The sequence below is a fragment of the Sceloporus occidentalis genome, unplaced genomic scaffold (genome assembly GCF_023333645.1).
Source record: "Sceloporus occidentalis isolate IW3139 unplaced genomic scaffold, rSceOcc1.0.p SCAF_10, whole genome shotgun sequence".
NCBI lineage: Eukaryota > Metazoa > Chordata > Lepidosauria > Squamata > Phrynosomatidae > Sceloporus > Sceloporus occidentalis.
The window spans coordinates 26507231-26520301 of record NW_028316990.1 but is presented as its reverse complement, the minus strand read 5'-3'; the positions used below and the strand labels follow the sequence as shown (position 1 = coordinate 26520301).

The 13071-nt window shown below is 44.2% G+C and overlaps 1 protein-coding gene across 3 annotated transcripts in view; it reads left to right on the top strand.

Annotated features, from left to right (window-relative positions):
* LOC149306245 (centriolar coiled-coil protein of 110 kDa-like) overlaps positions 1-13071 on the top strand; it is a 33609-nt gene that overhangs the window by 2286 nt on the left and 18252 nt on the right. For 2 of the 3 annotated variants that reach the window (XM_089477133.1, XM_089477130.1), the window contains exons 3-5: positions 3567-3695; positions 6595-8206; positions 9242-9366. In XM_089477133.1, the coding sequence (XP_089333259.1) occupies positions 3567-3695; positions 6595-8206; positions 9242-9366 (1866 nt within the window). The remainder of the gene's footprint in view (positions 1-3566; positions 3696-6594; positions 8207-9241; positions 9367-13071) is intronic. The other variant, XM_089477134.1, reaches the window with a different exon arrangement.

Below are 13071 nucleotides of genomic sequence, written 5' to 3'. Positions count from 1 at the left end.
GCTATCTGCTTAGGTTTTGTAGATCCAGGCCCATGGCCTCCCTAATTGAGTCTAGCCCTCCAGCATGCAGTCATCTTCTCTTTCTACTGTCTTCTACATCTCCTAGCACTATTGTCTTTTCCAATGAGTCATGTCTTAGGATGTGGTCAAGATACAACAGCCTCAATTTGATCATCTTGGCTTCAAGGGAGTTCAGGCTTGATCTGTTCAAACAAACCCATTTCTTTGTCTTTTTGGCATTCTTCTCCAGCACCAAGGTCAAGAGAGCTGATTTTCTTTTTATCCGCTTTCTTCACTGTCCTGCTTTCACATTCGTACATGGTGATGGGAATACAGTGGATTGGATGGTCCTAACTTTAGTGCTCAGTTGCTTATCTTTACTCTTTAGGACAGTGATGGGCAACCTTTTCGGCGTGGTGTGTCAAAATTCGGCAAAAAATCGAGCATAACTCGCGTGGTGTGTCACTTCGACAAAAAAACATAATTTACAAATGTAGGACACATTTTTTGAAAAATGGAGGACACGCCAAAAATAATGATTTTTTAAAAAATGTTAATATAAATGCATGTTTCTTAGACATGGTCAAAATGGAGGACACTTTGTTATTTAATAACAAAAATAAAATAATATAAAATACCAAGGCTGGGTTGAATATATTTAAAAATAAAATAAAATAAAATACCAAGGCTGGGTTGTATATACAGTGGAACCTCGCCATAGGCGGGCGCGCCATACGTGGCCTTGAGCATATGTGCTTAAGCCGCAGCGCGCGCGCGGGGCGGAAGGGGCACCACGTCCCATTCAGTTGAATGGGCGCGCGTGCCTGTTGTGCCGCGCGCGCGCCCGTTGTGCCCCGCGCACCTCCGCGCCGCCGTGCACGAGCCCTATTGTTTACAGTGGGGCTCGAGCATAGGCGGAAATCGCCATACGCGGCGGGATCCGGAATGGATCCCCCGCGTATGGCGAGGTTCCACTGTATGTTAAAAACAAAATAAAATAAAATAAAATAAAGTAAAATACCAAGGCTGGGTTTTATATATTTAAAAATAAAATAATAAAATAAAATAAAATAAAATATCAAGGCTGGGTTGTATATACAGTGGGCCCTCGGTATACGCGGGGGATCCGTTCCGGACCTCCCTCGCGTATACCAAAATCCGCGTATGCTCAAGTCCCATTGTCCCCAATGGCGGCGCACGTGCACGCGCACCACCATTGGGAACAAAATCCCCCTCCTCCCCTCTTTCCCTCCCTCCCTCCCTCCCTCCTACCTACCTACCTACCTACCTATCTATCTACCTACCCTTTGCTATTGCCGCCGTCGCCTCCTCCTCCTTTGCCTCCTCCAAGGCTCCTGACACTGGCCAATGGCAGACTGGGGCTGGAAACTAGGCCAGCCCCTGCTCGTCTGCCATTGGCCAGAAGGCTTAGGAGGCGAGTGCTGCCCCTTAAGCCCCACGCGCGAGCGCGCAAAAGGGGCGAGCGCGCACTGCTGCCGGCCGTGGCCCAGGCAAGCGCCGCGGGCTGTGCAGCAGCTGCGCTCGGGGGGAGGTGGAGGAGGAGCGGTGGAGGCGGAGGGCAGCGCAGCACGGCCATGGAGGAGGAGGAGGTGGGTGGCCGGCCAGCCGCGTTAGTGGCCGCGGTAATGGCCGCATGAGCGTGCCCGGCCCGGAGGCTGGGCCCGGGACAAAGGCCCCAATTGGGGGGAACCGGGCAGGGGCGGGCAGGGGCCCCCCAAAAGCAGGTTTGTCCCGGGGGCCGCCACGTGTCACCCCAAATGGCTACGCGTGTCAGCACTGACACGCGTGTCATAGGTTCGCCATCACTGCTTTAGGATCTAGTCTAGTCCTTTGATCGCTGTGCTCTCCCCATTCCTAGTCTTCTTGTTTCTTGGATGCAGTCTCCTTTCTGATCACTGTATGAGAACTGTCCATTTTAGCTTGCTTACTCCCAATATTGCTATGTTTATGTGTTCCATTTACTTTTTTTGACTGTGGTCCAAAGCACACTGGAGAAATAATCCAGTTTGAGACCGCTTTATCTGCTCTAGCTCAGTACTAGGGAATCCAGGGAATTGTAGATGATTGTGGCACCAGAGCTCTCTGGATAGAGAAGGCTAAATGTTTCACAAAACTACAGTTCCCAGAATTCCCTAGCATTCACCCAGGGCAATTAAAGTGATCTCAAAGTGGGTTATTTCTGCAGTGTGTTTTGGACCTAAGGCTAGCTTCCCCTGGGTCATGCTTCTCACATTCCACATTCTTATAATACGTGGAGTGCTGCCTTGGACAAGCTTTGCCTTGTTGATCATGTCTGCTGTTTCAATCCCTGTCTTTGAGTTTCTCTAAGCCCTTCATCAGCTCTCTGTTGTGATCTCCCAGTATTGCTCTTTCCTACCTCTCTGTCTGTGTACTAGTCCTTCCTTTAGTTTCATCTGGGTCTATCTCATTGCAGAGTTTTCTTAGTGAAAGGATCTCACAAGGAGGTTCACCTTTGCCATCCCTTTGTGCAGTGCCAACGTGTGTTAGCTATGGTGTTACCTCTGTTCTCTCAGTGAGATCTCACATCAGTGTCACCCATCACTACTGCTGCTGCTAAGTAGCTGTTTGTCCCTCTATTCCATGCATCCCCTTGCTTTTGATTGAGTTGTCCCAGACCCCTCAATTCATCCTTTCTTTATTTCCCCCAGATCCTTCAGACTGGTCCTCTGTCCTTTTTGTGATACTTGAGTATTCTAAACCAATCCTCAACAACAGCTATTGTAAAACAAAAATTTATTGTAGAGAAGGTAGAAATACACTGGATCACGTTTTTGCTGAATCTGAAGAACTCCAAAGAGAAACCCCACTTTAAAACCCCAGCCCCCACTCTTTTTTCCTGTTCAACCCAGATCGTTCCTCCCAACTCATGCCCCTTCGCCACAGAGGAGGGGATTCTACATCAAAGCAGTCCTGACGAAAGCACCATTTGGTTCATAGTCTCTTCTGCCTTGAAAGCTCTACGGATACCGGAATAGAGGGTATCTTTAAAACATCATCCCGTCATAAAACTGCCTGACTGGCGTGAATTGATTGCTGCCCTCGGCTGAAAGTTCCGGATACGTGATCATCCTGAGCATAGCCCATGGTGGCAGCAACTCTTTCCCAGAATGCCTTTCCCTGAGAGTGTTAGATACAGGTGTTGTCTATCTATCTCTCTATATATCTACTTATACAGTCCTCATGGCAGAATCCTCACTGAATCACTGAATGAAGGAGGATTCTGACAATTTTATCCTTCTCTCTTGTTCTTCCTCCCCTCTGTGATGACTCCCCCCCAAAAGCAGCACACCCTCTGCTCTCTCTTTAGAGACTGAAATCAAAAGATCATCAGTTTTTTTAGAGTTACTGGCTGCTAGCTCCACCCCAAAGGAAGTGACAGCTCACCTTCTGTTCTTTATACTAACCATTAAATCCAGGCTATCTACGTTGGGAATCCTATGTAGTCTCTTGAAAGAAACTTGATGCTAGTCTACTAAGTAATGTTTTTCTCCTATCTCCTCCCATCCCTATCCTATGTTTTACAGCTTACTCCTGAGAGAAGAAAAGAACTGCAACAAGACAGACAAAAAGCTCTGGATTTAGTAATATGGCGGCAGAGTTCCAAAAAAAGAATTCTATTGAATCGCATTCAAGAGATTGTGGAAAATGTGCAGGTGAGGCGGAAAGAGAATTCTATTTAAAAAGGTAGTACAGAACAAAACAGAACAGAATCTATAAAATTCATTACGTTAAATGGTTTTATCAGTGTAATGGTTAGAGAACACCGTTACTTGAACTTCCATCTAAACGTGTTTAGAGCTGTAGGAATATTTTAAATATGGAGGCTTGCTTTCAAGTAACTCAAGTTTCTGCACTAGAGAGACATTGTGACTAACATATCTGAAATGTTGTTGACATTCAAGATTTATGTCTTATTTGAGACTCTTTTGGCATCTGCATAAACTTCCATGGACTGGATGTAAGATTAATGAAGTAAGATGTGCCGCTAGTAACCTTAAGGTGCTACGGGCCTCTTTTTGTTGGGCTTGCCTTAAAAGAAGAATACAGATGTCTTTCTTGAATTCCCACATTTTCTTCATTTGTACATAAAGCTACTGACATACATGTTTGTTTTGTAAAAGAAAAGGACATACACTACTTGAACCATACAAATGAAATCTTTACACTCATTGACACGCACAATAGGGGTCTGACATAAACTAGTCAGTATCCTTGCTATGTTTATTGGTGTGTCCATGGCAGCCATTACCTGGCTTGAGATAGGAAAGAAATAGTGGGACCATGTCAAAAATAAAATACTATTGGTAACTGGCTAGCTTTTTTCTAGACGTCCTATGATTAATACACAGTTTTAACCATTCTTTAGCACTCAGGTACGTAATGTCTTCATTACATCTGCCAACAGCGCACCGTACTAAAACCAGGATGATTGATTAATATAATCAACTGTTACAGACCTCCATTTTTTGGCAGATAAAAGCTATACATTTCTACAACCAGTCAGTCATTTATTGTATTTGACTTAAAGCCATTACCAATCCAACCCCCCTCCAATAAAATCCAGTAAAAGAATACATACATACATGTGCATGAGATTAGTAAATCCCCTGAAAGATCTATAGCAATATCTTTCAGATAACTAGTACAAATACTTTTAGCAGCTTTAACAAATAAGGCTGTTTTGCTTGTAACATACAGATCCTAGTTTGAGAGCTAAGAATCTTTTCCTGGAGTTTTGATAAAGCTGGCAATAGAATCTTCTGTCTCTTTCACATAATAATAATAATAATAATAATAATAATAATTTACATACCGCTTTTCCAAAACTGATCAAAGCGGTGCACAACAAAGAATACAAAATACAATAATCAAAAATAACAACACGATATATACATAACATTAAAACTTGACAATAAAAATTCAATCACAATTTAAAACCATAAAAACCATATCAAAGCCAGCTGAGTTGATAATCAATGGTACAAGATACATATCAGGGGGGGAACCACACATATCAAGGCACATGGGGGAAAGCTTGACAGAAGAAGAAGATCTTGAATCTCTTTTTAAAGAGATCCAGGGAGGTGATGGAGAAGAGCTCATCGGGAAGGGTGTTCCAAATTTGTGGGCCCTTTGCGAGGTCGACGCATATCTCGCAGTTGGCACCCTCAGCAAATTCTTCCCAGCTGACCTGAGTGTGCGGGGCGGATTATATGGGGAGAGGCGGTCCTCCAAGTAACCTGGGCCCAAGCCATTTAGGGCTTTATAGGTAATTACCAACACCTTGTATTGCGCCCGGAAGCGAATGGGCAGCCAATGAAGATCATGTAAGATGGGCATTATATGGTCAGCGATAGAACGACCGGCGACCAATCTTGCTGCCATATTCTGCACTAATTGAAGCTTCTGGGATTGGTACAAGGGTTGCCCCATGTAGAGCGCATTACAGAAATCCAATCGAGAGGTTACCAGAGCGTGTACCACAGTTTCAAGGTCCCCCCGGCCCAGATAGGGTCGCAGCTGGCGTATCAGCAGAAGCTGATAACAGGCGCTTCTGACCATCGCATCCACTTGAGACGTCAATTGGAGCGACGAGTCCAGAAGCACTCCCAAGCTGCAAACTGAGTCCTTCAGGGGGAGTGTGACCCCATTCAGGACAGGTGGAGAAATTTCACTACCCGGGCCTGGGGAGCCTATCACTAGTACTTCCGTTTTCTCTGGATTCAGACTGAGTTTGTTTTCCCTCAGCCAGCCCATTACCGACTCCAGACAGGCATTTAGAGGAGAGATGCCATCCCTAGTCACTGCATCAGTCGGAGACACAGAGAAACATATTTGGGTGTCATCAGCATATTGATAACACCGCACCCTGTGTCTCCGGATGATCTCTCCCAACGGTTTCATGTAAAGGTTAAATAGCATGGGGGGCAAAATAGCTCCTTGAGGGACACCAGATGTAAGTTCCCTTTTATCGGAGCAGGAGTCCCCCAGCTGCACCATCTGGAATCTGCCTGAGAGGTAGGAACGGAACCACTGGAGCGCAGTGCCCCCAATACCCAACTCCCTCAGGCGTTCCAGAAGGATACCATGGTTGATGGTATCGAAAGCCTCTGAGATGTCCAAAAGCACTAACAGGGACACACTTCCCCTGTCCATGCCCAGATGGAGATCATCGACTAAGGTGACCATGGCAGTTTCAACTCCGTAGCCCTCCCAGAAGCCAGTTTGAAATGGGTTTAGAAAATCTGTTTCATCCAAGATCTACATCACAAATGCAGAGCCTTAAGTTTCTCATAATGTTTCTGAATCTGTCTTCCAAGGCAGATGTTGGCTTACTTTGGAAGATTAATTCTGTGAATGTAGTTCATATGCGAAAAATAATAGTTTGTAATTATTGCAGTCTTATGTGATTTGATTTCAAACTCTCCTCCAGAAATCGATTTCAAAAGAGTTCACTTTCTTCCCATCAGCTTTCTTCACTGTCAAGCTTTTACAACAAAGTAAAATCAGCACTCTCCATAGCTTACTGTGTTTTTTTCTGTTTCCTTATAGATGAAGAAATTTTCCAGTCAAAATGGTACTAATCAGTCCGATACAGAGAATACCCATTTGGATTTAGACTCAAAAGTGTTGAATGGCTTTGTAGTACAGTCAAGCAGTGTTTTGCCAAATTCTGCTGTTCCCATCGGATCTGTGGAACCTAAAAGGGCACTGGAGGTTAGGCCAGCAGATACACATGTTGTTTCAGGTGGGGACTCTCTTGAAAGAACCGAAAACCTTACTCCTTGTAAACCAAAGAATACATGTTCTACCCTCCCTGAAAAGAGAACTTGCCCAGAGGGAGAATTTTCCAAGCCAATAAATATATCTATTTCAAATGAGACTGTAAAGAAAGAGAGCATTGAGATGGTGTCAGCCGATGCCGAAAACCAAGACCCTTACATGATGAGTCTTCAGAACCTCTTTAAAAAATCCAGGGAATATATTCAGAGAGAACAAACCAGGCGTAGCTTGCGAAGCAGTTCAAGAAGAAGTGGGAGTGAAAGCCATTCAGACAAAGAAAATGACTTGGTTAAAACAAATGACTTGACAAAAGAGAGAGGCAAATTAAGTGGCAGAAGTTGTATGGGTTTGGCACCTGATAAGTCAAGTCTTCCTAAATCTAATACTTCTCTGCCGAATACTTCAGTCCCCAAAACTAATTTGAGTGTAGTGGCATCATCCAGTTTTTCTAAGGTAGATATACCAATGAGATGTGGAACACCTGCTGTTTTGGATTCAGATTCAGATGATGCCCCATTCTTTGAACATGACAGTAGCATTTTCCGAAGCTTTACTGGCTCTTACTCCAAATTACCCAGTCCTGAGCCTAGTATGAGTCCCAAAATGCACAGAAGACGCCCAAGGCCTTCTTCATTGGGGCATATTGTCATTACCAGCCCTGTATATTCCTATGAATTAAGTCCTAAAGAAAAGCGAAGAGCAACAGGCTTGGCTACACAAAATGCTGGTGACAGGCAAACTGTATCTGATCCTGTGCCAGACTTTATTCCTGTTTGCTCTAGCATTGTTCATGCTTTTTGCAAAAGCTCCTTGGATACCTTTGATGAATTAATGGTTGGCAAACAGAATCAAGTGTGCCAACAATCAGCCGGTCAACAAGAAAACAGAAGATCCCTAATCAGTGCCACAGTAGAGGGAGAGTTGACCTTAGATACTGAAGATGTATTACAGCCTTGCCTTTCAGACTCTACCCCACCAGAGCTACATTCAGTCAGTTGTCCCATTATGGCTCAAAACAAAGCAAATGCCAGTGGTGTTGGACAAATCAGCTTGCTGGACAAAGCCAAATGTTGTGTGCCTGTGGAACTCAATAAATCATATGATACAGAAAACCCTTCTCCTTTACTGTTACAGACACAGTGTGAACAAAAGATGAATTCATCAGATGTGTCTCTTACAAATGAACAGATATTAGAAAATAGCTTGGAAAATATAAAACAGAGGCTTGAGCTGGACATATGCAACATGCAGAAGGAAAATGGGACTTGCACCATGACTGAAGAAACCGATGTACAAAAGAAGCAGTGGCTGCACAATCAGAAGTATCCAGTAGGGGCTTCATTTGGTACCAAGAAAGAAGCACTGGAAAGACATACCAGTGGTGAGAGAATACACATTGTAGTAATCCTGTACTGAGCTGGTGAAAATTCCCAAACTGTTCAAAGGAATTTTTTTTATTGTTGCAGCTGTATTTGTAAGTTAGAGATCTCTATCAGTGGCTTCCTATCACTGCAGATTAACTTCATGGTAGAAGGAGGCAGCTGGAAAGCTATAGTTTTCAGTTTAACACAGATATGCTGCGTTAAATTTGTCAAAAGATTTGTTTTCAGGCACAACTACTCCATCGAGTAGCTAAAGCATCGGAAGGGGCTTCTTTCAGCCTAAAGAGCCAGATTAAATTTTAGAGAAATTTGGGGGCATATGTTCTGAGAAGGAGATAAAAGGATAGTTCACAAAACATTACTGTGTTTTGGCTTAAAGCTTTTACTTCTGGTATCTTAAGCATCCAGAGAGCCATTTCAATGATTTAAAATAGGGTTTTTTAAAAATAAAAGCTGAAAAACTATCTGATGTCAGAATAAAACTGCTGATAATAAATAATATTTGCACAGTACAGACTGCCCCATCGGCGTGGTCCCGTACTAGGGTTAGGGAGCATGCAGATGGTGTGCGCTCCCTAACCCTAATATTGGTGCGAGTACACCGCTCTATGGCAGTCTGTACTGTGCCATTGGTCCAAAACACACTGGAGAAATAATCCAGTTTGAGATCACTTTAGCTACCCTGATTCAATGTTAGGGAATCCAGGGGACTGTAGTTTTGCTAAACATTTATCCTTCTCTGTCCAAGAACTCTGATACCACAATATACTACAGTTCCCAGGATACCCTCTCACTGAGCCAGGACAGTTAAAGCAGTCTCAAACTGGATTATTGCTGGAGTGTGTTTTGGACCATTATTATATCATGATAATAAAAAAAGCTCATGTTGTCGAAATAAAACTGGCCAAACTGAGACCCTTTGAGTGTAACTAAGAATTTGTTATAATTTTCTGGATGTGTTCATTTATTTACAGTATAATAGGTTTTCACTGTAATCCATATTAATATACGCATGTGTGTTTCACTTTTTAAAGAAGATATTCTAAAACAGAAAATGTTGGGCTTTGAAGAACTGAGGAAGCAGCTTGAAGAGCAGCATGCTCAACAGCTGTCGTTGTTAATAGCCGAGCAAGAGAGAGAACAGGAGCGACTGCAGAAGGTGAGAGGCTAAGACTGAAGATCTAGGTGGAGATCTTTCAACCTGGCTAAAGACCTGGTTGATGTTTCTGCCTCTTGTTGTGGTATTAAGAGTCCCCACAAGTCAGAATCAAGAGTAATTTGAGGCTGGTGGTGGGGCAAATGGTCCAGGTTGTAAACAAAACTTAAGCTTATGTATTACCCTCTAAGTAAATCCACTGTCTCATTTCTGAAACCAACAAAATAAACACTGAGCCAGGTTGATGGACTGTTTTTGGTACTGTGATGGAAAAAGCTATCCAGCAGAATGTGGCATAATGACTGTATGTTTGATGAGTTGTCTCCAGATAGTAAGAGACACAACTGGGAGTTGCTTTGTCAGTAAGAGGAAAACAGTACTGTAGTTAGCATGTTTTTGTCCAGCACATTTCTGTATGAGCAAGTAGAGAGACTTCAGGTGATAGGGAATGTATGGGAGGGCTGTCCTAGAAATGAAAGCTCAGCCAAAGCTCTGTTCCAAGCATTGTGACGGAGATGTAATGGGGTCTGATGTAACAAATGGCTCTCTAAAACATGGCAGAACAGTTGCGTTCTATTCCTAGAAGGAAGGAGGGCACTCTCTCAGACAAGCTTGCAAATTCCCCCACAAAACTTATATTTTCAGCTTTCTATCCAGGGGGGATAGTTTTAATTACAGTGCACCTGTGTCATATGCAGGCGCACCATTTGCGGCTTCAAGCATACGCAATCAAACAAATGGTGCATGCTGTGCCGCAAGCATACACCCCATTGTTTACAATGGGGCGCGAGCATACATGGGATTTCCCTTATGTGGGGGGTGGGTCCAAAATGGATCCCCCATGTAAGGGAAGGGCCCACTGTATTTCCATCTCAGCCTTTAGAGCAGCGATGAGGAAGTTGTGAGAATCCACGTCCCATCAGCCTCAATTAGTTTAGACCAAGGGTAGGCAACCTGCGGCCCGCGGGCCGCATCCGGCCCGCCAAGGCCTTCCAAGCGGCCCCCGAGCACTCCTGCCGCCGATTGCCGCCGATTTCCCCCGTTTTTTTTGCCGCTCCGGGCGCCATTTTGTTTTTCAAAATGGCAGCCGAAATCTCGCGAGATCTCAGGATGGCAAAGGTCACACGAGATTTCGCCGCCATTTTGAAAAACAAAATGGCGGCGCCCATGTAGCAGGCCTGTTGCAGCCCCTAGAGCACTCCAACAGGGCTCCAGGGGCTGCAGTGGGCCTGCAGCAGGCTCCACCTCGCCCTCCGCCCTCCTCCTCCTCCTCCCTAAGAGCAGGGAAAGGAGGAGGAGGAGGCAGCAGAAGGAGGGCAAAGCCAGGGAGAAACGGAGCCAGAGCAGCAGCTGCAGCCACAGGTTGGTTCATTGGGGGAGGGGGTTAGGTGGGTGTTCTTTGCAAAATGCCCTCCCAGTAGTACTTTGTGGCTTTTCTTTGCTTGCTGCCTTTTATTTTGAATTGCATTTTAGTAATCTCCATGCCTGTAACTTTAATATTAATATTATTATTTAATTGCCCTGGTGTTCTTTGCAAAATGCCCTCTCAGTAGTACCTTGTGGCTTTTCTGGGTTGAAAGAGTGCATGTTTCCTGCCTTTTATTTTGAATTGCATCTTAGTAGTTTCCATGCTTGTAACTGATTATTATTATTATTATTATTATTATTATTATTATTATTTTCACTTGCCCTTGGTGTTCTATGTGCAAAATCCCCTCTCAATGAGAAAGAGGAGGAGGAGTGTGACTTTCCAAAGTGCATTTCTGTGTATTTTTGGTGCATTTATTGCTGAAAGGTCTGCTGTAACAATGATAGCAGTGGAGGTGGTGATGATGATGATGATGCTTCTGTGGAAGCTCCGCCCCTGGAGGGTGGAAGCTACACCCCTGTTATGTGGCTCTGCCCTGGAGGGTGGAAGCCCCACCCCCAGCATGCGGCTCCGCCCCGGGGGTGGACGCTCCACCCCTGTTATGTGGCTCTGCCCCTGGAGGGTGGATGCCCCACCCCCGGCATGCGGCTCCGCCCCCCGGAGGGTGGAAGCTCCACCCCCGGCTTCGGCCCCCCAGTTGTCTGAGGGACAGCAACCTGGTCCCCGGCTCAAAAAGGTTGCCTACCCCTGGTTTAGACAATGGTGACTTCCGGTGGTATGGCCGATCGCGGTGGCCGCTTGTGAGTGAGGCTCATCACTCAAAGCGACAGCTGCTGGGGACCAGGTTTTCGCGAGGCATCCAAGCAAAGCTGAAGTAGCCCCTCGATAAGGGGAACCAGAGGCGCCCACTTTGCATCCCTGTGAACTCCTGACATCCGATCCCCAAGGCTGAAAGGAGGAGAGGACGGAGAGAAGTCTGGATGAGATCTGGGAGACCGGTATGGAAAGGAGCCCAGGGGTGCGCGGGTGAGCTCGGAACCAGCAGCCAGCCTTTTGGTGTAAGCGAACCTACCACTTTATTACTCTTAAGCAACAAGAAGAAAGAAACTGAAAGAAAACGCTCTCCTCTTTGAAATAATCTCTACACCATCCTTCATTGTGACAGTTTAATTGCAACTTTGCTGAGGAGTGTGAGGGAGATAAGAAAGGAGTGTCTTTCTGAGAAGGAGTGGAGGGGAAGAGCGGAGATTGCAGGAAAGAACTCCGAAAAAGTAGGACAAAATACCTCAGGGGTTTGGAAGATCTGATACACTGGAAGATAGGCATCTCATGGATACATAAATGTTCTTATTGACTCTGTTACGCTAAGGATTACAAGAGAAAATCCACTTAGCTAGCTACAAAAATAAGCTGCATCCTAAAACCATTTCCTCTTACCTGTGTGATTTCAAGCCCCTTGTGAAGTGAAAGAATACAGTGGAGACACCAGTGCTGGAGTTTGAAATATATCTTGACAACAAGTTGTGACTGAAACGTGCTAAACTCGGGGTTTGGGGTTTATTATTACTGTCATTGTTTTGGTTGGTTTGATGAAGAGGACAATTTTGTGCTTTGTCTCTATGGTCTCTCTATTATTTCCTTTGCCTTACTGACTTTGTCTGGGGTATAAACTTCTTGGCTTAATAGTTGGTTATTAAGGGGGATTAAAACATATATTCAGAGTAAGTTTGTAAGAAGCCTACGGGTAGCAACTGGCACTTTGTAAATGTCCTTGAGAACACCTGTAAAGTATAGATAAGAACTTGCTGGTGCAAGACTAAACTAACTCCCTGGAGATAGAGAAAGAAGAAAAAAAAAAAGGAAAGTCAACAAGGCATAGGCTAACAAAGTGCTTTAAAAAGGGTAAGAGTGCCATCTGCTGTCATTAAGGAGAACCAGGGAAGGAAAGTGAGGAATTAATTAAATTGTAACAACATTGTATAATAATTTAAAAGGCAATAATTGGGTATAGCTTCTTTTTTTTGTTTTTTCTCCTTCCCTGTTAAAGATTAGTATAATTGAATCTATTTGAGTATGTATTAGATTAGGAAGCTGTGTATGTTTGGTTGTATTCCAGTGGATTTCATTTTTGTGTGGCCAAGCTTTGGAAAAGAAATGTCAGCAAATAAAAAAGTAACAGCACTTCCCTCATTTCCACCCCAAAAAAGACCATCTGTGGAATTAATTAATAAACCTAATGAAATTAGTGACTTAACAATGTTGGATGAAATAAGGAATTTGAGAGCTGATTTAAAAGGAGATAACCAACGATTGAAAGATGAACTGAAGGATGATAATAA